Here is a 22936-nt window from a genome sequence, read left to right on the forward strand (position 1 = left end):
CTTCACGTTATCGTCGCTTGTCACTAACCCTCATCGGAGGACGGAGATCAGCAGATCACTCGTCACCTCGTCATTGCTTCAACGGCCTCAGCCTTTAGGCCTCCCTGCTCGGCTACTCCGGTGCTCCCTCCCTCAAGGTATTTCATTTTACTAAGCTAACTTCACTCTCTTTTTCTCTCTGACTCTCTCTCTCTCTCTCTCTCTCTCTCTCTCTCTCTCTCTCTCTCTCTCTCTCTGACTCTCTCTCTCTCTCTCTCTCTCTCTCTCTCTCTCTAAATTGAAATGAAAATTATGAAATGAATGAAACTCTCTTTCTCTTTATTCTTTAATAAGACTAACTCTCACTCTTTTGAACTGAGTCTGTGATTGGCCGAACTTTAGCTTTATTAATATTTTGTCTGTTTTTGACTTTTTGAATTTGGTTTTATCAGTTTATCTTATCCGTTGGTGTTGGTGAGATATTAATTGTCTTTTAGTGTAATGTGTGATTGTGAAATTTTCTGATTGGCAAAGGTCATCAGGCATGAGGCGTGCTTGTGTGTTGAGTGGGGTTGGGGTAGATGGGCACATGGGGTTGGGCTGCACATTACACTGCTTCAGTGCTTTAATTATTGTGCTGCACATGGGATGTGTAATGTGCACATCAGTGGCTCTTTTAGTGTAATGTGCACATAGGGCTAAACAATATAACAAATTAAAGCAGTATAATTAATGACAAACAAATTAAAGCAATATAGTTTATTGTTAGGCTAAACAACAATAATTAAAGCAGTATAATTAACCAATACATTATAAAAGACAAACAAATTAAATTATGTTAAGCTAAACAAAAACAATAATTAATAATTTTATAATTAATGAAACAACAATATAACAAATTATAGTTTATAAAAGACAAATAAATTAATGAAACAACTAAACAACAATAATTAAGTGGGTTCCAATTAGCTCAACTGGTAAAGTCTCTGATGGTTGTATAAGAGATCTGGGATTCAATCCCCGCCTACACCAAAAACTAATTGGTGTCTTGGTTTGATGATAAAAAGCTATCATCAGGAACGAACGCCATAGGTTGAAACTTTCTAAAAAAAAAAAACAATAATTAATAATTTTATTAATATTTCAAATGAACTTATAATTTATTGTTTATTCTTTTGCTAGAATTATGGACAAATATTTGATAAAAAAAACTACATACCCAAGATTCATCTCCTATGCAAGATTCATCTTCATCTTCTAAGCAAGTTCGTGTTGACTTTAACTTAGAAAATCTTCCTTCAGATCCTGGGCTACGAGAAAATATATCATCTTATCATCCTAATCATCATGATGAAATAAGAAGATATTATTTACAAAAAAGGCCCTTGTCAACCTGTTTTACACTGTGATGATTACCCTATATCATATTTTTCTAGAAAGTCCCGTCAATTTATATCCAAATGGTATAAAAATAGATACTAGTTGGAATATAGTATAGACAATGATGCAATATTTTATTTTTATTGCTACCTATTTGGGCAAGATGTTGGTAAGTAAGGAGGAGGTGACACTTTTGTAATGAAGGGAATTAAACTTCGGAATTAGAAAGATAAGTTAAATTCCCATGTTGGAGGAGTTAATAGTGCTCATAACCAAGCTGTCCAGAAGAGTGAAGATCTATTGAAGGAAAAGCAACACATTCAAAGTGTTTTGGTTAAGCAATCAAATCCAGATAAAATTGAATATCGGGTTCAATTAAATGCAATAGTTGATTGCATAAGATTCCTTTTATGTCGGGGATTAGCTTTTTGTGGTCACGATGAATCTCAAGGTTCGAGTGATAAAGGAAATTTCCTTGAGCTTCTACAATTTTTGGGGAATTACAATGAATCTATCAATGAAGTGTTGCAAAAAACTCCGAAAAATTGCAAGCTTACCCACCATGATATTCAAAAAGACATTGTGAATGCAATTTGCACGTGAAACATCCAAAGCCATCATCAAGGATCTTGACAATGAGTTCTTTTCAATATTAGTTGATGAGTCACATGATATCTGATCAGTGAAAGAACAAATGGGCCTCGTTCTTCATTATGTGAACAAAAAAGGAATTATTATAGAGCAGTTCCTTGGTATTGTACATGTAGCAAGTACCACCACTTTGTCACTCAAACATGCTATTGAATGTTTACTTTGTGAACATAATTTGTGTTTATCAAACCTACGTGGGCAAGGTTATGACGGGGTTAGTAATATGCAAGGTGATATCAATGGTCTCAAAACTTTAATTTTGAAAGAGAATAAGTTAGCATTTTATGTCCATTGTTTTGCTCATCAACTTCAATTGACACTTGTTGCCGTTACTAAAAATCACATTAATATTGCTGAATTTTTTTATGTGATTAGTAATTTAGTAACTGTTGTTGGAGGCTCTTGTAAGAGACGAGATGCTCTTCGAAATACACAATTTGCCAAAATTAAAGAAGATTTAGAGAATGGTGTACGTAGAAGTAGGCAAGGTTTGAATCAAGAGACAAATCTTAAACGTCCTAGTGATACATGTTGGGGATCATATTATAGGACTATTCTCAACTTGAAGTGTCTTCATTTTGTACCACACATGATATTCCTATCTTGAACATGGATTAAATATTTGTAGTTAGTGGGAGGCCACGACACAACACCAACAAAATACAAATTTATATCATTATCGTGTTGAGATATTCTACACAGTCATAGATATGCAACTTTAAGAGCTTAACAACCGTTTTTCAGAGGCAAATACCGATTTGCTACTTTGTATGGCTTGTTTGAATCTAAGTAATTCATTTGTAGCTTTTGATAAGGAAAAGTTGATACGTCTAGCAAAGTTCTATCCATCTGATTTTCTTGGGATAGATATCTTGGCACTTGACTCTCAACTTCAGAATTACATTTTTGATATGCGCAACAATGACTTGTTTTTAGAGCTTCAAGGAGTTAGTGAACTTGCTAAAAAGTTAGTGAGCACAAGGAAGCATGAGACTTATCCATTAGTCTATTTGCTTGTGAAGTTAGCTTTAACCCTTCCTGTTGCTACTGCAATAGTAGAAAGAAGTTTTTCAACAATAAAATATATAAATGAACTGCGCAATCAAATGGGAGATCAGTGGATGAATGATTGCTTGGTTTTGTATATTGAAAAAGATGTAGCTTGTAGCATTGATAATGAGACTATCATGCAATGATTTCAAAATATGAAAACTCGTAGAAGACAATTGTAAACTTTATGTATTTGCGTGTTTTTTTTATTGTTGTTGTTGTAAATATATAAAATTTTCTTTTTATTAGATTATGTAATTTATGCTTGTTGAGGAACATCCTGGAGAAAATTCCTGGAGCCACCATTGGTGGTTGTGGTGCAATGCCGAAATTTTTGTCTAATTTTCCTTTGAAGTGGTTTTCAAGCACTAGTTACCGTGCTTGTAGGATTATTGTGAATGGTACATAGGGACATCTGCTTTTATATGTACAATCTTTACTTTCAACTTTCATGTAATCAAAAAATTTGTTAAGACAAATTTATTCCTAAATTGCAAGAAAACTGTGTCATAATTTAAACTTGATACATCATAAACAAAGAACATAAATAAGCAAATGCTGATTCATCAATTTCATGAAGGACAAGTTTAGAGATAATTGTTACATTGTGCAATTTTACAAGCCAATACCCTTTGCACCAGTCAAGCCAATTGGAACCTACACATATATAATGAATTAAAAACCCAACTTTAATACCCTCTATGGGCTTGCTAATGACCTATTTGAACAAACATCCCTTATCAATATCAATATATACTCATCTTGTGGCTGCCGTTGGGCGTATGGATTTTGGGTTCTAAGCCCTAACGCATGCACACCTCTGACACCAAACTTATATAGTTTGGTCTCAATGATGGGTAATTTAGTACCACTGAATTATTATTATATCCACATGTGCCAATAACTTTGTACCACTTGTCTTGAGTTTTTAAAATAAAATAATTTGGTTCGAGTAAGATACTAAATTTGCACTCCATTAAATCACATAAGACGTACAGTGAATAACATAAAAAGAATGATGTCAAACAAAAAACGAATTTTTCGGTGAAGTTTATGAACGAAAATAATATTTTAATCTAAAATTTAAGTTGCCACATTCCTGAGATGTGTATTGCCAAGTTTTCTTAGATATCTAGTCTCTAAACAAAAATTATACCTAAGTATAGAGCTAGGGACAAATTGTGGTTATGCCAATTTACTTGGGGCCAATGACATCTTTTAACTACACTCTCTGATTTTACAAAATTTAAACCTTAGATTTTGATACAAATATTCATTCCATAAAAGCATTATTAAGCTCAAAATCATGTCACACTGCACATAACTATTGTAACAGATTCAACTGAACTTGAGAATTTAAATTTGCACCATCAATAACAAAGCTGACTTTATATCTATTATGACCAGCTTCACAATGGATACTCTAAAATATGTGCAAAGATTACATTATCAGCAAAAAAATTCTTTTCCAAGCAATAATATAAAATAATAAAATATTTAGCACTAATATAAGGAAGATCAAAATCCAATATTTTAAAAAATCATAATTATTTTAAACTTTCTCTCTCTTTTTTGGAATGAAATATTAACAAAATCCCAATAAAAATTTACACTTTTTTTTACAAGATAATAATATGAAGTTTCAAAGTCTTTACCAAAGCAATAATACTTAAAATACAAGCCAAAAATTTAACACTAATATAAACAAAGAATTTCAAGCAAATTGTTTAACAAAAACAATAAAATAAAGTGTAAATATTAAAAATTCAATTAAAATGAAGTAAATATACAAATCTCCTAATGGTTAATAACAATGACATTTTAATAAATATATTTAGATGGGGCCAGGAAAAACAACCAAAATTTGTTCCCATCTTCCCTTGACCTCGATACTAAAGATTTTGCCCGACACATTTTTTAGGGTGGAGAAAACCCAAATAGGAATCTAGGATTTTGTAAAACTGTGTTTTGAAAAATACTATTTTAATTAAAATTTTATTTTGAAAATAAATTTTTTAAAAATATGAGTAATGCTACGGATACAAACTATTTTACAATATTTTTACAAATTGATGTTATGGCTAACTTGTTACTAGTTTTCATATATGCCTACCATTAACATCACTTTTTCATTTACCAATAATCACTCACCACATCAACAAGTTGTAATTTTTTTTTGTAAAATTGTTTGTATTTCTACCATTATTCAAAAAATATATATTAGATTCTTAAAAAAAAAATTTAAATACCATCAATTTAGAAAATTAATATTGAAAATATATTATTTTCTAAATTTTCCTTGAAATTTTCCATCTCTATAGCCTAATAAAATTACAAAACATATCCTTAGCATCAATATAAAAAACTGATTATTAGAAAAATAAAACCAATAAAAAGAGAAGCTAAAATCGTACAAATTCAATTTAGAAAAGGAATATTTTTCTTTGAATGGTACATACTTTAGATATCAACTAAAAAATGCTAATATATAAGGAAGCCTCTATCAATTGGAATTCAATATATATATATATATATATGTAGGGACAAAATTTGGAGCCTAAGCCCGAACTGTATGGAATCCTGGTCCAAAAAACCCAATACAATGAATTTTGTAGAGTATGAGTCAAAGAACTAGGTTTAGTTGAGTTAAGCAATGGCTAGCCTGGAGTTAAAGATTAATCAAACACCAATAAAAGTCATTGTTGCAAAGAAAAAACGTTTGGTCCGAGGAGACCAGAATTTCCCATATATAGATCACGATATTATGGTTGTTTAGCATGCTACAATGTTCTTACTCTCACTCTCCCTCTTTTCTTTTTCCTTTTTCTTTCTACCATGGGGCTCTTCCACATTATATAGCTCCTTCCTGATCATCTGGACTTTACACTTGTTGATCATCTAGATCCCTACTTGAGTATCCCTCCCATCAAACACCCCTTTCAGCTCTCTGTGGGTTGCAGCAGCCAAGGCAACACTATTCAGGGGTCCTCTCCACATTAATGCGGCCAGAAAAGTAGCTGCAGTGCATTTAATGCGGAGGTGGCAGCTTTTTCTTGGATATTTTGAGTTTTCTTTCCTTTAACACGTACAGGAGGTGCATTTCAATTACTAGAGTTCACACTTGATCTTTGTTCGTCGTGTTCGAGGAGGAGTTCCTCCTCAGACAATCTTCCCTTCACCTCCCCACTTGTAAGATTTGCAATTTGGATCACTTAAGTTTTATCCTCCTCCTCGGACTTGTAGTGTCCTTGGACAAGGCCCAAGGCCCAAGGCCTAATATATTATTTTGGGCCTTAGACCCTACAATATATATATATATATATATATATTAATATACAACTAGATTTAATTTTTTTTTTAAACACAAAATAAGACAAACCTAAAACCGTAGAAAGGGGCCAAAATTGGGAATTAACCCCATTTTCCCAACTATATAGTTAGTAGGCACGGTTTTGAAACTATATTTTTTAATAACATCTCGAGTCTAAAAGGCTTGATTTAGGGCCTATAAATCGAGTCTTTGAGGCTCGGTTTTCATGTTCTGATCAAGTCTGAGTTGACAATTTTTCCTCGTAGCGTCCACCTAAAAATCAAGTCTTAAAGACTCAATTTATATATCGACCCTTAAATACTCGATTTGTATGTGACGTGCTCATCCACGTGGAAGCCAGTTGATCTGTGGAAGCCTCCTGGAAACTGAGTCTCTGAGACTCGATTTCTAATAGGGCTTTTTCAAAATTAAACCTTACCTGACATGAGGATGTGTAAATGAGGGGTGAGTTTGATTTGAAGTTTTTGTAATGGGGGTGAGTTTTGTATGAGAGTGAGAGAAAGAGTGAGTGAGAGAGGTAGAGAGAGCTGCTAGGTTTTTTGGAGGAGGAAACGGAGAGAGCTACTAAGTGAGACATTATGAGGATTAAGGACAACATGCCCTAACCACGTGGAGGCTTGTGGACCATAGCTTGAAAATCGAGTCTTAGAAACTCGATTATCCTTTTTAAAAACCGAGTCTCTAAGGCTCGATATCTAGCTAGAATCCACGTGGACATGCACTTTCCCATAAATCAAGCTTTAAAATGTCGAGTTATAAATCGAGTCTTAGAGACTCGATTTCCAGGTGGACGCCACGTGGAGAAGAGCCAACTCAGACCTGATCAGAACATGAAAACCGAACCTCAATGACTCGATTTATAGGCCCTAAATCGAGCCTTTTAAACTTGAGATGTTATTAAAAAATATAGTTCAAAACCATGCCTACTAACTATATAGTTGGGAAAATAGGGTTAATTCCCAATTTTGGCCCCTAACCACAAGTGAGTTTATTGTAATTACTCCACATATTTTAAGCAAAAATAATGAATTTAGACAAAATAATAATTTAGGTTAGCTAGTAATAATTCAATTTATGACTTATTAGACCAAGGTTATATGACCTATTGTTGGGAAATTTAGACCCCAGTTGAAAGAATTAATAAGTTTTAAACCCAAGTTGTTAATTAGATTTATTATCAATAAAACTTGTTAAAACAAACAAACATCAACATCATGTCAAAATCATGTAGTGGAAAAAAATAAGACAAGATATGATGACCTAGGAAAACCAATGAAACAAACTAGTTTCACAGTAAAAAACCTGGGGAGAAACCTTCCCAAAAAGCAATCCACTATAGTAAAGAGAAGTTTCAGATCTAGTACAAAACATTTGTCCCTAGACTCTACAATCCCCGTAGATGAACTTACAGTAGAAACCTTCTACCGCTTCAGAACCTCTGAACTCTTCAATATATGAACGCCATCCTTTTTGTTACACGGATCCCAGTATGTGACTAAATCCTTTGCACAAATCACAGTACGTGACTCACTCACCAACTTGAAGAAGATTGTTGGCTGCAAAGTTCTTCACTTCATCAACAATGAAGATCAAGAAACACTTGGTTACAAAACCCTAAAGCGCAAAAATGCAGTAGCTTCTTTCAGAGAGAATAAGGCATCGGTCACCTTTTGCATATGTTCTCCCTTGTATTCTCTTATGTGACGGCTTCTAAAATAAGCTTTATATATATCTAGGGTTAAGAGAAAAGAAGTCCTAAAGACACATTCACAGATTCCAAGAAAACAGATCAGAATTTCTGTTTCTTTCTTAAACCTCGACAGACAGGAGGTGTTGAGCTTATCTGTTGCGAGCTATCAAGAGCTATTAAGGAGCTATTGAGGGGACAAAAAGTTGCTCGATCGATTGACCAGGTGTCGAGGAGGTGTCGAGATTGAGATAAGAAAAGGCTTGGAAGCTCGATAGATAGCCAGGTGTCGAGAGGTGTTGAGCAACATTCGAGCTTTAAAATTTAGAACTTTCTCACTTGATTCTTGGACAAACTTACATGACTTTAACACTTGAACTTGAAACAAGGTTTCTTGAAGCATCAAACACATCCTAGATCTACCCAAATATAAGTAAAGTATGTTTTGTCAAAGGATTAGCCAATTACATAAAATAGTGACATATGTTTCTAACAAGTGAATTACATATGTCCTAACACCTATGATTATTATAAGAGCCAAGAGGACTTGGCTTTTCCAATAGGTTCTAAGAACAAGCCCCTATCAACTGGAATGTGTTTTCGTTTCGGTTTTTTTTTTTTTTTAGTTAATCAATATCCATGGAATCAAATAATTTCAATTTTAGGGAATAAAAAATTTTCACAAATTTTAAAATAATTTATTGATGTGGCCTATTGTGATTGATACATAATAAAAGTGGTGCCATTAGTGGGTCTATGTAAATATGAAATTACTCTATATGAAAAAGGCTTGAAAAAAGTTATGCCCCTAATATTACTCTTTCAGAAAAGAAGCTACGATTTTGAAGTTTGTATATGTGCAATTAAATATCAGAACAAAAACTTCTACTCTTCCTTTTTTAATTGAAAAAGGTATGTTGATTTTAATTGAAATCCAGAAATGTAATTAATAAGAAAGACCAATAATGTACACAGGCATTTCTAATAATAATTATAATAATCTTCTATATCTATATAATAACTAATAGCCGAAACGTTTGACTTTTTGTTGACCGCTCCTCATTGCACCACGTGGCTACATAAATTGCAGCCACATTTACGTTTTAAAACATTGACCAGTTGTGCCTTTTCAATATGCCTATTCACAGTTATACCTATTCTGAACTGGTGCCAGTGTGCCTATAAATAGGCATCCCTCATTTCATTTTAAAAGGTTAGTTTTTTTAATTCATTCATAAGAGTCTTTAGACAGAGAGAGACACAGTTCTATTCGTTGTGCATGGAGATTGTAGTGCTTCTTCTACATGTTGTTCATTATTTTATCTTGGTTAGTTTTATTTCAACCATTCTGTATTCATTTGGTCTGTAAGTTTTACTCTATTTCTCTTATACATTCACACAAGGATTTGTACATATATTGTTTATTGGCTACATAAATTAATGCCACATATACGCTTTAAAATTCAGAACAGTTGTGATTTTTCCTTTTCCCGTTAAGTTTCAGTATTGTGCTTTTTTTTTTTTTTTTAATAATTTTTCCATTAAGTTTCAGTCTCTATTCATCGTTATACATAAGATGCATATATTAAAATAAAAAATTGTCCTTGAGAAGAAAAATACGTAAAAATTGTAAAAGAAAACTGAAGTAAAAAGAAAGAAGTGAATGATATATCAATATCACGCTTGAATAGGAAATTGCGGTTATAGTGGCAGGTTCCAAGGGTTAAGTGAATGGTATATGGGCATGTGGCTTGATTTTTTTTTTTTTTTCAATAAAAAAAAAAAGAAGCTTTTCTATCGATTATGGAATACAAAGAAGCAATTTTTATAATTCTTTTTCAGTAGGTACTGATTACGTTTAATACAATTTAATATCTTTGATGCTATCCGTTGGTCTTTATTCATACTTACAAAACTATTTGTCACTATTTAGGCGGGTCAGGGGACAATTGCCAAATGAAGAAGTTAAAAAAGGTGAAAGAGAGAAAGGTGAAAAGAAGTTACCAAATGAAAAAGTGGTTTAGTGTTATTGTTGTTACTCTTGTCTGTTGGTGTGGTTTGATACCTGGACCTTTCCACTTTTTCTAACAAAAAAAAAAAAAAAAAAACCCGACTTACAAATAGCAATTTTGGAAAATACCTACAAGTTTCTTGTGTTTCTAAGAAAAATGAAAGAGAAGAAGTTGAGAAGAAATTACCACTATTTATACCCAAAGGATTATGACCGTTCAACATGCTTCTTTTCGGTTAATAGGAACATTTTCATTCAATAGGGTACCTTTTCGGTCAATAAACACCTCTTTGGTCAATAAACACCTTTCCGTTTAATAGGCACCTTTTGGTAATCCAATTTGAACAATTTTAACCTTTCAATAGGCACCTTTTAGTATATATTTTACAATTTATCTTGTATATATCTATATATACAACACAAACTAAACTAGAGACTCAATATTATATCTCTTATTCATTCCCACAAAAACTAAATAAATAAAACAACGTTGCTATTTTACCTCTGAAACTCATCCCGTAGCTATTCCCGTGTATCGCACGGGTTAGCGACTAGTATATCTAAAAGTTGAAGCATAGTATTTATTGTTGCTACACTCCTGTTGAGCCACATCATCCACTTATTTTTTTTCTTTTTTCTTTTCTCTTTTTAAACTTTTTCTTCTCCCAATTCTCAAAAAAAAAAAAAAAAAAAAAAAAAAAAAAAAAAAAACTATTCTTCTCCCTATTAGTTCACACCTACGGTTAAATTTCTTCCAACTTTTTCTCCTCCCTTTTTTCCCCTTTATCTCTTCACTACTTTATACTTTATTGTTACACTTCCTTAATCCTTTTATCTTTCTTATATTTTGACTCTTCTTCCCCCTATTTTATTTTGTATAAATTTGATATCATTTCTCCCATCTAATCCATATTTTTCCCACACAAAAATGTGAGTACTCTCTCTCTCTCTCTCTCTCTCTCCCCCCCCCCCCCCTTTCTTTTGGTGGATTTTTGTTCTTCCTTATAACTCTAATTAAGGTTGATGGTTCCATTTTTTTTAATGTGTTTTGGTATTGTGTGATTTTTTTTTTTCATTTCCCATCAAAAAAGTCTTCTCTTTCCCTTTTATAGTTATGAATTTAAATATTCCTATCAATTGTTTGAGTAATAAATTATTATAAAGTCTATTTTTTATTCCTTTGGTTTCATTTTAATTTGCTTAAGATAACATTGTAATTTTGTGATGCGTTTTGATTATTATTATAACTCCATTATTCCTTAGAAATGAGAAATTTAAATAATAAATTTGAAATTTATTAGGCATATATAACACACTACAAAAAAAGTTAAAAGAATATGGTTCACGTACCTTAAAAAAATATTAATAAAAAAAAGGAATGATATATTTAGAGAGATAAAAAGATAAAAAATACTTTTAGAAATCTTTTTTAAAAAAAATAGACATTATTTGTAATGTGTAGAATGAGAGAGAGAATGGGATGGTTCTCTCGGTTTGCTTTCAAATGGAAATGCATGGTTCATTTTACAGTAAAAGATTAAAATTTTCATAAATCTAAAGATGTACAAGGTACTATCACATTGAATCTTCCCTCAAATAACGAATAATGAGTAAATTTAAATGTCTTAATATCACATATTCCTATAGATTCATAAAAAAATAAATCTTATTTATGAAATGGTTCTTCGCCATCTAAAAAACAAAATGGAAACGAAGAAAAAAAATGAATTCCTTCTTTACAAAATGTTTGACCCTAAAAGAACAATTTTTCTGTCCTTTGATTTTATTTTATTTTAAACTATAAGCAGGTTAAAGAATCAAGTAATGACCCTGAATATAAAAGAAAGGCCACGTTTTCTTTTACCCGAATGAAAATTTTAGTGGAAAAGATAGCTAAAATAATAAAAAAAGAATATATTAGAGTTCCTCCTAAAAAATTACAATATAATCTTTTAAATAAATAAAAACATGTACAGTCATCTAATCCTATAAATATCTATAAACAAAAAAATAAATAAATAATTTCATACACACAATCACATGAAAGATCATACCAGTCCTCCTATCTTCAAAAGAAAGCCAACTCTACAAATTAGAAACAACTCTTTAGATACCCGAGGAGAAGTTTAAATACACAGACTAATTGGCTGTTTTCATTCTGCTTTTATTAGTAACATACAAGTAAATAAAAACAAATCATGGAGAAGATAACACAAAGCAACCCTTCTTGCTAAATGCTAATCTTTTGGAAGAAACAACGAAACGTAAAAGAGAGTGAAAGTAATGATGTAGCATAATAAGTGAAATAGATGAGCTGGGAAGCAATGGTGTGGACTTGCTTTTCAGGTCATTGCACTGCAGGAGCTAGGAAGCAATCGGGTGGGCTTGCTTTTCAGGTCATTGCACTGCAGGACAAGGGGACATCACTAGTCATCCTCTACTTCAGCGGAAGATGATGGAAAATTATCATAGTGGGATAAAGTTTTTTGTTGAAGTGGCTGTGTATTGCTTTTGTTTTATTAAAGTGGCTTTGTTAAAGTGTCTTTGTATTGCTTTTGTTTTATTAAAGTAACGATTCTAGATTAATCATGCAAGGGAATAAGATCAAAATTCAATCTTTTAAAAAATCATAATTATTTTAAACTTTCTCTCTTTTTTTTTTAATGAAATATTTACACAATCCCAATAAAAATTTACACTTTTTTTTACAAGACAATAATATGAAGTTTCAAAGTCTTTACCAAAGCAATATTACTTCAAATACAAGCCAAAAATTTAACACTAATATAAACAAAGATTTTCAAGCAAATTGTTTAACAAAAACAGTAAAATAAAGTCTCAAAATATTAAAAATTCAATTAAAATGAAGTAAATATACAAATCTCCTAATGTTACATTGATAACAATGACATTTTAGTAAATATATTTGGAGGGGGCCGAGCAAAGCAACCAAAATTTGTTCCCATCTTCCCTCAACCTCAATACTAAAGATTTTTCCCGTCACATTTTCAGGATGGAGATAACACGGATAGGAATCTAGAATTTTTCTTAAACTGTGTTTTGATAAATACTATTTTAATTAAAATTGTATTTTGAAAATAAAATTTTAAAAAATATAAGTAATGTTACGTATACAAACTGTTTACAATATTTTTACAAACTGACGTTGTTACCAACTTCTTACTGGTTTTCATATAGATCCATCATTAACATCATTTTTTTATTTACCAATAATCACTCACAACATCAACAGTTTGTAAATTTTTTTTGTAAAATAGTTTGTATCTCTAGCATTATTCAAAAAAAATATTAGATTCTTAAAAAAACTTTAGAATACCATCAATTTAGAAAATTAATATTGAAAATATATTATTTTCTAAATTTTCGTTGGAATTTTCCATCTCTATAGCCTAATAAAATTGCAAAACATATCCTTAGAGCATCAATATACAAAATTGATTATTAGAAAAAGAAAACCAATTAAAAAGAGAAACTAAAATCGTACAAAATCAATTTAGAATAGGAATATTTTTCTTTGAATTGTATACTAATATATAAAGAAGTCTATATTAATTGGAATTCAATATATATATACACACATATTTAAAAAAATAAAACTAGATTTAATTTTTTTTTAAACACAAAATAAAACAAACCTAAAACGAGGATATTTGCAGACTAGCACAGTGAAAGAATAAAATATAGTAAGTTAGCACAGGTATAAAAGGTGTTTCGAAACTAGCATCTCGAGTTCCATATAAAATTCAAGTTTTAAAAACTCGCTTTCTACTTGCTGACTTGGATAGGTTTTTGTCACATAGATCTCGAGTCTTTTACACTCGATTTCAAAATACAAAGAATAAAAAACTACTAACCCAGAAAAAGAAGAAAACCCAGAAGAAAGAAGGAAACCCAGAAGAGCATATTGGTAACCAAGAAAGAAAATCCGATGGAGGCATGGTGGTCAAAGCTACGGTTGGTGGCTAAAAAGGGTGTCTGTGGGTTGCCAGTGGAAGCCGACTAGAACCACGATGGAATTGCGGTCAGGCAATGACGGAACAATGTCGCAAGACCCACGAAGTAGTCGTTGGAGCTAGTTGACACCTCCAACCCAGCAAACCTAGGTTCGTTGTGGTTGTTGGAGTTGGAATGAGGGATTGGTGATGGACGACAACGACAAATGTGATCTCCGGTGATGGGAAGTTGATGGGTTATGGTTGTGGGTTAACGACAGAGGGTGGCTAGTTTTCTTACTGTTATGCCCCTAGCTTTATACCCATTTTGTTTAAATCTGGACTCATAAAGATGTGAATGATTTGAAAGAAAAAGCTATGGAAGAGAGATGAAATTGAATGAGATTTGAGAGGTTACAGATAGTTTTGTTTAGGTCTTCTTCTTCTTCTTTTTTTCTTCTCCGTGGATCTCTTCGTCTGGTTGGTACCCACTGGAACTCGAGTCTTAAGACTCGAGTTCCACGTGGAATATTTATCCACATCACTAAATCAGAAGTCTGGAACTCGAGTTTTTAAAACTCGATTTGCTATGGAACTCGAGAGGCTAGTTTTCCACTTTCTTTCACAACTTGTCAAATAACAAAATTCCATTGACTAGGTTTTTTTTATGCTACCAAACAATGGAAAATGTGGAAAACTATCTTTACAGAAGATTTTCCAACGAAACAAACAGAGCCTAATAATAAAGCTAAATGGAAAAAAAGATCAACCTAAAACCGTAGAAACTAGAAAGCATATGAAGAAGCAGAGGAGAGAAAAGCGAAACGCACACGCTGAAAATCAGAGAGATTGAAAGCATGAAGAAGCAGAGGAGAGAAACGGTAGAGGAAAAGCACTCTGACATTATCAGCAGTCTACCAGACTGTATGCTCGCCCATATCCTCTATTTTCTCCCAACCAAACAGGCCATTCTCACAAGCATTTTGTCGAGCAGGTGGAGGGCTCTCTGGACTCTCGTCCCTGTTCTTCACTTGGACAAGCCCACACTTTATAGTATCAGAACTTCGACCTTGGATGATATTTTATTGTCCAGAAACCCCTTCACCCTTTGCAGGCTGCGCATCGATTGTCCTCGTCGATCCTTCGTTGACAAATGCGTCCAAGCCGCCATCCTGTGTGGCGTGCAAGAGCTCGACCTTGTTCTCGACCTTCATAATCAAACTAAGGAGTTGCCCGCTAGTGTCTTCTTCTGTACAACATTAGTGGTTTTGAAATTGAGGGGCCACTTTCTTCTCAATCCTCCTGATTCTGCTTCTTCCTCTTCTTCAATGTTCCCAAGTCTCAAGACTCTACAAATTTCACATGTTTACTATGCGAACCACAACTCTCTCTCCACACTCCTCCCCGCCTGCCCGCTGCTCCAAGATTTGAGGATCAAAGTTAGTGATTCTGATTTGGATTTTTTGGACAAGGAAGCAGACAACAAGTTCAATATTCTTGTACTCGTGCCTACGCTGAAAATATTAGTTTTGGATTGCTCTTTTTTACGCTGGTCATTCAAACTCCACATAAACACCCCGGCTCTCGAGTACTTTCACTTCAAAGGCGATTTGAACAGTGATGTTGTTTCTGAAAATCTCCCCAACTTGTTTAAATCAGTCCTTGATGTTCGTAATTGTTATTATCTAGACTGGATGTGGAAATTGACAAACTTCATGGGACTACTCTGTAACATTAGATCCATGGAATTGTGGATAGGAACAGCAGAGGTAAGGAGCTCGTTATGTTTTTTTTCATGCTCTAACTCTCTATTAGTGAGTGTGTTATGACTTTGTTGTGTTGTCCTGCAGTACATTCTCGAACACTCGTCGTCTAATAGTCATTATGACGTTCCCATGTTTCATAATTTGTCTTCCTTGAAGTTTTATGGTGACTTCTGGGCTATGTGGTCTCCGTGGAATGCAGTACAACTATTGCTTTGTCGAGCTCCAAAGCTACAAACACTCACCTTTGAATTGAATTACCGGTGTTGCATTCGTAGTTTTTCAGTTGACTTTCGCTTGAAGAAGCCATTAGATGTTCCTGAATGTCTGTCATCACACCTTACAACTTGTCATTATAAAGGATTTTCAGGGCATGTCATGGAACTTGTTGAACAAATCCTGAAGGAATCAAAAGTATTAAAGACAATGAAAATCACTTTCAACAGTGATCTAGACTCAAAGGAGAAGCTTCGTATTCACAAGAAGATAATGAAGTTCCCAAGGACATCTCAAACTTGTCAAATTGCATTTGACTAATGGTACTTCCATCTTTACTCTCTCTATCTCTCTCTTAATTGTCTAGAAGCAGTAGTGTTATGGGAATGGCCATTGTTCTTTGCATCCTTCATTTGAAACTTTAATAAATTCAAGATTAGAAATATTTGTTTGAATCTCTTTTTACTTATCAAAAAAAAAAACAGATTAGAATTATTTGTTTAATTGTGAAGTTCTCTCTCTTTTAACTTATCAAAAAAAAAAAATTATAATTATTTGTTTAAATGTGAAGTTCTCTTGTATTTTCTTTTGGAAAACATTGCATACAATATATATAGTGCTTGCTATTTCCAGTAACATCTTCTATAACACGGATGCTCCATTCAACCTATTGTTCTAAACTACGTTAATGCTGAAGTGAGTCATGGGGGCTCAATTTTGCTCCAAGTGTTCTTGATGGTGGTAGAAGGGGTTCTTTTCTGTAGGTTTTAATCTTTACTTCTTTAGTTGTTTTCCGTTTGAGCAATTTGGAGAGAAAAATTTAGCTTCCCAAGCCCACAGCATCTTCTCTTTGAGTGCAAACGTTTTGTTTCTTATGGTGTCAAGTGTGGAAAAATTTTAGATAAGGCATTGTTTTGTTTCACATTTAATTCTACTCTTGGTGATTTTAGGCTTTCTGTGGTAGCTGAGAAAATGCAAGAAAATAAAAGAAGTGAAAAGTTTCAGCATCAGATGAGAAAGTACAAAAAATTCAGGAAATATAGGTTATGTTGAATTCCATTGGCCCCCTCTAGATGATTTCTTAGGAAAATTACAGATGAGATAGGAGTGATTGAATGACAAGAAGAAATTAAACCTACATGCTTCATCCACTGCTTTAGCTTAAGGTTCATGTTCTTGTTAACTTATTTTCATAGATTTAAATCGAAGTTTATTCATAAATGGTGTTCGTTGTGCTTAAAAAAATGTCAGCATAAAGCTTGTAGTTGAATCATTAGATAGCAACTAGCTTACTTTTCCTACACTCATGTACAAAGAATATAGTTTATGACGATATTAAAGCAGATGATATATCTAAATCCTGTCACTTAATCTCTCATTTAAAAAAGCTAAATATCTCACGTATTTGGCCTTTTAAATGATTAAATTCACCACCCAAAAGAATAGTCTTGTATTCAAAAAGCTTTGGACACGCTCCTTTCTTAATAATAATAATAATAAAATACAAAAAAGATATATCACAATTTCTTCTTAGATTGGAGTTATTTCCTCCTACTCACTATGTGGCAAATTACAAGACTATTTACTATTATTTAAACAACTCACATAACTCATTAAAAAAATCCCATGACTAAATTTATATGTGATATCTCTTTAATCACCACACAGTGGGTTGGAGGAAGATGATTCCAAACTGGTTTGAAACTAAACTTTTTCCTTACACTTTTGGAACAATCAATAATTTATCACTACATCTATTTCAATATTAATAAGAAAACAAAATAAAATATATGCAACAATTGTTTAATAATTTATTTCACTTAATCATTTGTGATGTATTAAAATTAAACTCAACAATTTTTAAATTTTGTAAATCATTTATAGTTGATTATATAAAATATGTTGGAGCAATTGTCCTTCAATGTACAAAAAATCAAAGAATCCATAAAAAAATTATCTTTATTTTGCTGCAATGCCTAGTAACATTATTGTCCTTCAATGTACTTAAACACCCCAGCTCTTGAGTACTTTAATTTCGGAGGCTATTTGGTTGAGGATGTTGTGTTGGGAAGCTTCCCCAACTTTAAACCAGTCCTTAAACTTCAAAGTCTTTATCCAGCATGAATGTGGAACTTTATGGGACAACTCTGTAACATTAGATCCATGGAATTGTGGGTATATATGGCAAAGGCAATGGGCACGTTACATTTTTCTTGCTCTAACTCTCTATCATTGTTTAAATTGCTAAATACTCAATAATATGCTTGTGATTGTGTTTTGACTTTGTGAAATTGTGATTGACATGTTGTCTTGCAGTTCATCATCGAACATTCTTCTAATCATGATGATGTTCCCATGTTTCATAATCTGTCTTCCTTGAAGTTTTATGGATAAATGGATAAATGGTATCCATGGAATGCTGTACGACTATTGCTCAGTCGGGCTCCAAAGCTACAAGCACTTGCCTTTGAATTAAAACACCAGTATAGCTTAGGTCATTCTAGACATGACTATACCTTAAAGAAACCACTAGAAGATCCTGAGTGTTTGTCATCACACCTTACAACTTGTCATTATAAAGGATTTTCAGGGCATGACATGGAACTTGTTGAACAAATCCTAGAGGAAGCAAAAGTCTTAAAGTCAATGATAATCACTGTTGAAAGTGATCTAGGCTCAGAGCCTAAGTGTCGTTTTTGCGAGGGGATAATGAAGTTCACAAGGACCTCTCAAACTTGTCAAATTGCATTTGACTGGGATGCTTCCATTTTTACTCTCTCTTACTTGTCCAGAAGCAGTAGTTTTAAGGGGAATGCTCATTGTTCTTTGCATCTTTCATTTGAAACTTTAATGGATTCAAGATTAGAAATACTTGTTTAATAGTGAAATCTCTCTGAGGGTTCTTGATGGTTGTAGAGGGGGCTTCTTTTGTGTAGATTTCAATCTTTATTTTTTTAGTTGTTTTCAGTTCAAGCTGTTTGGACAGAAAATTTTAGCTTCCCAAGCCCACGAAATATGCTTCTCTCTTTGACTGTAAAAGTTTTGTTTCTAATGGTGTCAAATGTGGGGAAAAAAGAAACTTAAAAAGGCATTGTTTTATTTCACATTTAATGCTACTCTTAGTGATTTTAAGATTTCTTTGGTAGCTGAGAAAATGCAAGAAAATTAAAGAAGTGAAAAATTTCAGCATCAGATGAATGTAAGAAAAATTCAGGAAATATAGGTTATTTTGAATTCCATTGGCCACCTCTAGATGAAATCTTAGGAAAACTACAGATGAGTTAGGAGTTCTTTACAAATAAGAAGAAAGTATTAATATGCTCAATCCACTGCTTTAGCTTAACGTTCATGTTCTTGTTAACTTATTTTCATAGATTCAATTAATGTGTGTGTATGTGTGTGTATGTGTGTGTGTGTGTGTGTATATAATGTACTGTCTGAAATAATGTGTGCTTATAAAGGCTTGTAATTAACTTGAGACTTGCCAACTTTTAAAGCCAGTTTGAACTTTGAAGCATTGTTACTGGTTTGTCACTACCATCAATTTTCCTTCCCCCACCCCCTTGTTTCTTAGTTCAGTCTTATTCTTTTTTTTCCTCACTAACCCTAGAAATCACTTTTATTTATGAACTATAAAATGAATTTATTACTTGTGCGCAGCTCCATGAATTAAAGGGCAACTCTTGAATATCTTGGCAATTGTTTACGACTATAAGAAGACGAAAGAAATGAGTGCAGCAGAAAGGAAATTGGAATAAAATTGTTGGAAAAAGTATTTTCTATGTGTGCAAGTGAAAAGGATTCGGAAGTTTATCATTGATGTTGGAGTTACAGTGAACCATGATCCTGAAATAGGTTATTTACTGATGGTCTGGGTGCTTTAGCTCTAGGTTCATGTTCTTGATAAATTTGAGTTCGATGAGCCAGAATACAACCTGCTTGTCTAAAATTTTAGCTGACTATGCTTTATTTAGCATAGTTGAATTCCTATCAAATTTGAGGCCTGAAACTGATTTTGGGATGAACTTAGAGCAAAGTTATCAAGAATGTACTATGCTGACATTTGAACCTGCTGAACGGCTGAAGTACGAACTGACTAGTTTTTGTAGTTTGATATTTTTATATAGCCAGATATAGAGAAAAACCAGTTATTCAACTATATAAACCGGTTGTTGAACTGGATTGAATTGACCATCTCAAAAATTATAACTTGGCTCGGAAGAGAATAAACCATATAGAGCAAAGGTATCCTCTTTCTGTATGCTCTACTTGAAGTGGGCAAATTGCATGCAGCAATTATCGTGGTGATTTGAACTTGGAACCTATAGTTTGAATGAGAAGAGACTGTATCTCTAAGTCATAAGAGCTGATTTAGTAAGATATGTTATATTTTTATACTTTTTAATTTGAACCTATATTAATAATTATGGTTTATGTAATTGTAATAGTAATAGATATCTTTATATTAAGAAAGTCAGTGGCTCAATTGGTGATGCAATTTTTAAGCTGGTTCTACAGAAAACTGACCATTGCTCAAGTTGATGCTCAGTACATTTATGATAACTATGGGTTATGGTGATCCCGGCGTTATTTTAATTGTATTGAAATGAATTGATCTCACCTGTTTATTTAATTGTACATCTGTTGCAGGATATTTGTCCAAACAACAGACTTCAGTTTCAGGAAGTATTTTGGCATAGGGTTGCACATATTTGTGCTTTCAAATTTTTTTTGCGTTGGTTTGACTCTCTCTCTCTCTCTCTCTCTCTCAAATGCAAATCAGAATGGTTTTAGAGAATATGACCACTACCATGTTAAAAACACTTGGAATGAGTCTGAGGTAATGCATTTTATTTAGGCCATTAGAACATACTAGCAGTCTTTTTCAGAGTTCAGATGATGTAGAAGTTCATTCATAGAAACTTGATCACGAAAGTTCAACTTTATATTCTTGTTAGCCAACCATGCAAAATTATAGGAATTCCTATTCTATATAATAACCCAAGCTTTGATTTCCTCTGCGCCACCCCCCCCCCCCCCCCCCCCCCCCCCCAACATACCGAGGGATCAATCAATCCATGTATGTGAGCTTATTAGAAAATTGAGATGCTCTTCCTAAGGTTTATGCATAATGTTGTGATGAACTAACTTCTTTTGTTGTTAAATCATTGAAACTAGTGTTGTTACACGCTTAATGATCGTAAATGGTGTTCCTTGTGCTTACAATATTGTCAGACATAAAGCTTGTAGTTGATGTGATACACTCATGTAAAAAGATTAGAGTTTGTGTTATTTTTGCTTTTCCTTACAGGAATCTGAATATGTGCATTTTTACAATGATGATATTGCTTACATTACTATTAGTCCAGAAAGGTTCTTATTCTGATTTTGGGATATGCTCTATTCAATGATAAAATGTCAGTTGGTAAATACAACAGAGAACCTGAATAGCATACAAAGGCATTTATGCTTGTATGTATGTCTTGTGTCTATGTAACTTTCACTGGATTCATTTGGATATGTATTTGCTTCCATCTCCAGAATTTTCAGGGCATCCTTGCTTTTCAAATTCTCATGTGATTCATCCATCAAGCATATTCAACCAAAATTGTGGAATATTCACTGAAAATTAATGCTGGCCGTTCACAATGCTTCTGATAATATTATAAATGCAACAGATATTTGTATAAATTTTTCTATATTTGCCTGAAAAGTGGCTTCAATCGTGGTCAACGGCGGCAATTTATTATCCCAGCATTGTTTCCCTTCACGTCACCAAATTTCACTCAATTTCATCATTGTCACCAATGATTTCTACTAGTACTTTTCTATTTCTTAAATTTCTTGCACGCTAATTTCTGGCAGTTTTTCTGCTCTAGGAAAGTCTCTGTTGGCTTTTCTACCTCACCTCTCTTCTGCTCAACAAAATCAAAATGCCCAAACTTAGCCAATGTGAGAGCAATAAGGAGAGGGAGGCAGACAAATGTAAATAGAGTGTTGAATAAGTTTAATAAATTTATCACAGAACCCAAATTTAGCCAGCACTTATTTACAGTGCTTGGTTGATTATAGGTCAGGCCCTTGATTTGTCTACGATTTGGTTCGGTTAGGTCACGCAGTAGCTGATTATTGCTCACACGAGTGGCTGATTTCATGTTGGGTTTAATTTACCCGAGTCATGTTTTGTTTCTTGGGTAGGGTTCAGTTTTATTTTTTAGTTGAGAGTATTACAGACTGTTTACAATAGAATATTCTATGAATCAAAAGATTCCATTAAATTAATGGAGAAGTAACGGGTTTGGGTATTTGCTTATTTCCCAAACATAGATAGGAAATTGGTTGGTTTCTTTTCTTCCTCAGATTTGGAATAAGAAGCAGATTGAAGGCATGAAGAAGAGAGAGGTGGGATAGAAGAGGCAATCTGACATCATCAGATAGGGAATTTATGTAATTTTTGCTTTTCCTTACATTAATCTGAAATCTATCCCTTAGTCCTAAAAGGTTCCTTTTCTGATTTTGGGATATGCACTGTTCAATGATAAAATGGCCTTTGGTAAATAGAACAGAGAACCTGAATAGATACAAAGGCATCTTATGCTTGCATACCTGTATTGTGCCTATGTAACTTTCACTGGGTTCTTTTCGATATGTATTTGCTTCCATCTCCAGAATTTTCAGGCTTCCATGCTTGTCAAATTCTCTAGTGACTCATCCATCAAGCATATTCAACTAAATTTGTTTCATATGATACAATTGTGGAATATTCACTAAAAATTAATGCTGGTTATTCCACATTGCTCCTGATAATATTATAAATGCAACAAAGATTTGTATAAGATTTCTATACTTGATGCTTTATATGCCCTTACTTCTGTAGGGGCTTTTTAATTAATCATTCTAATTAGTTTTATAATA

General features: G+C 33.0%; 1 protein-coding gene and 1 long non-coding RNA gene across 9 annotated transcripts in view; both read left to right on the forward strand.

Annotated features, from left to right (window-relative positions):
- LOC126707332 (uncharacterized) overlaps positions 1-17061 on the forward strand; it is a 32870-nt gene extending 15809 nt beyond the window's left edge. The window contains exon 2 of the long non-coding RNA XR_007648902.1: positions 16923-17061. This is a non-coding gene — a long non-coding RNA (uncharacterized LOC126707332). The remainder of the gene's footprint in view (positions 1-16922) is intronic.
- The window catches only part of LOC126707331 (F-box/LRR-repeat protein At4g14103-like), a 31896-nt gene extending 11193 nt beyond the window's left edge, over positions 1-20703 (forward strand). For 2 of the 8 annotated variants that reach the window (XM_050406933.1, XM_050406926.1), the window contains exons 2-4: positions 15037-15811; positions 15893-16344; positions 19682-20703. In XM_050406933.1, the coding sequence (XP_050262890.1) occupies positions 15037-15811; positions 15893-16342 (1225 nt within the window). In that variant the 3' untranslated portion in view covers positions 16343-16344; positions 19682-20703. The other 6 variants (XM_050406922.1, XM_050406927.1, XM_050406932.1 and 3 more) reach the window with 5 other exon arrangements.
- The last annotated feature ends 2233 nt before the right edge of the window (positions 20704-22936 follow it).

Source organism: Quercus robur, chromosome 11 (assembly GCF_932294415.1).
Source record: "Quercus robur chromosome 11, dhQueRobu3.1, whole genome shotgun sequence".
Lineage (NCBI taxonomy): Eukaryota > Viridiplantae > Streptophyta > Magnoliopsida > Fagales > Fagaceae > Quercus > Quercus robur.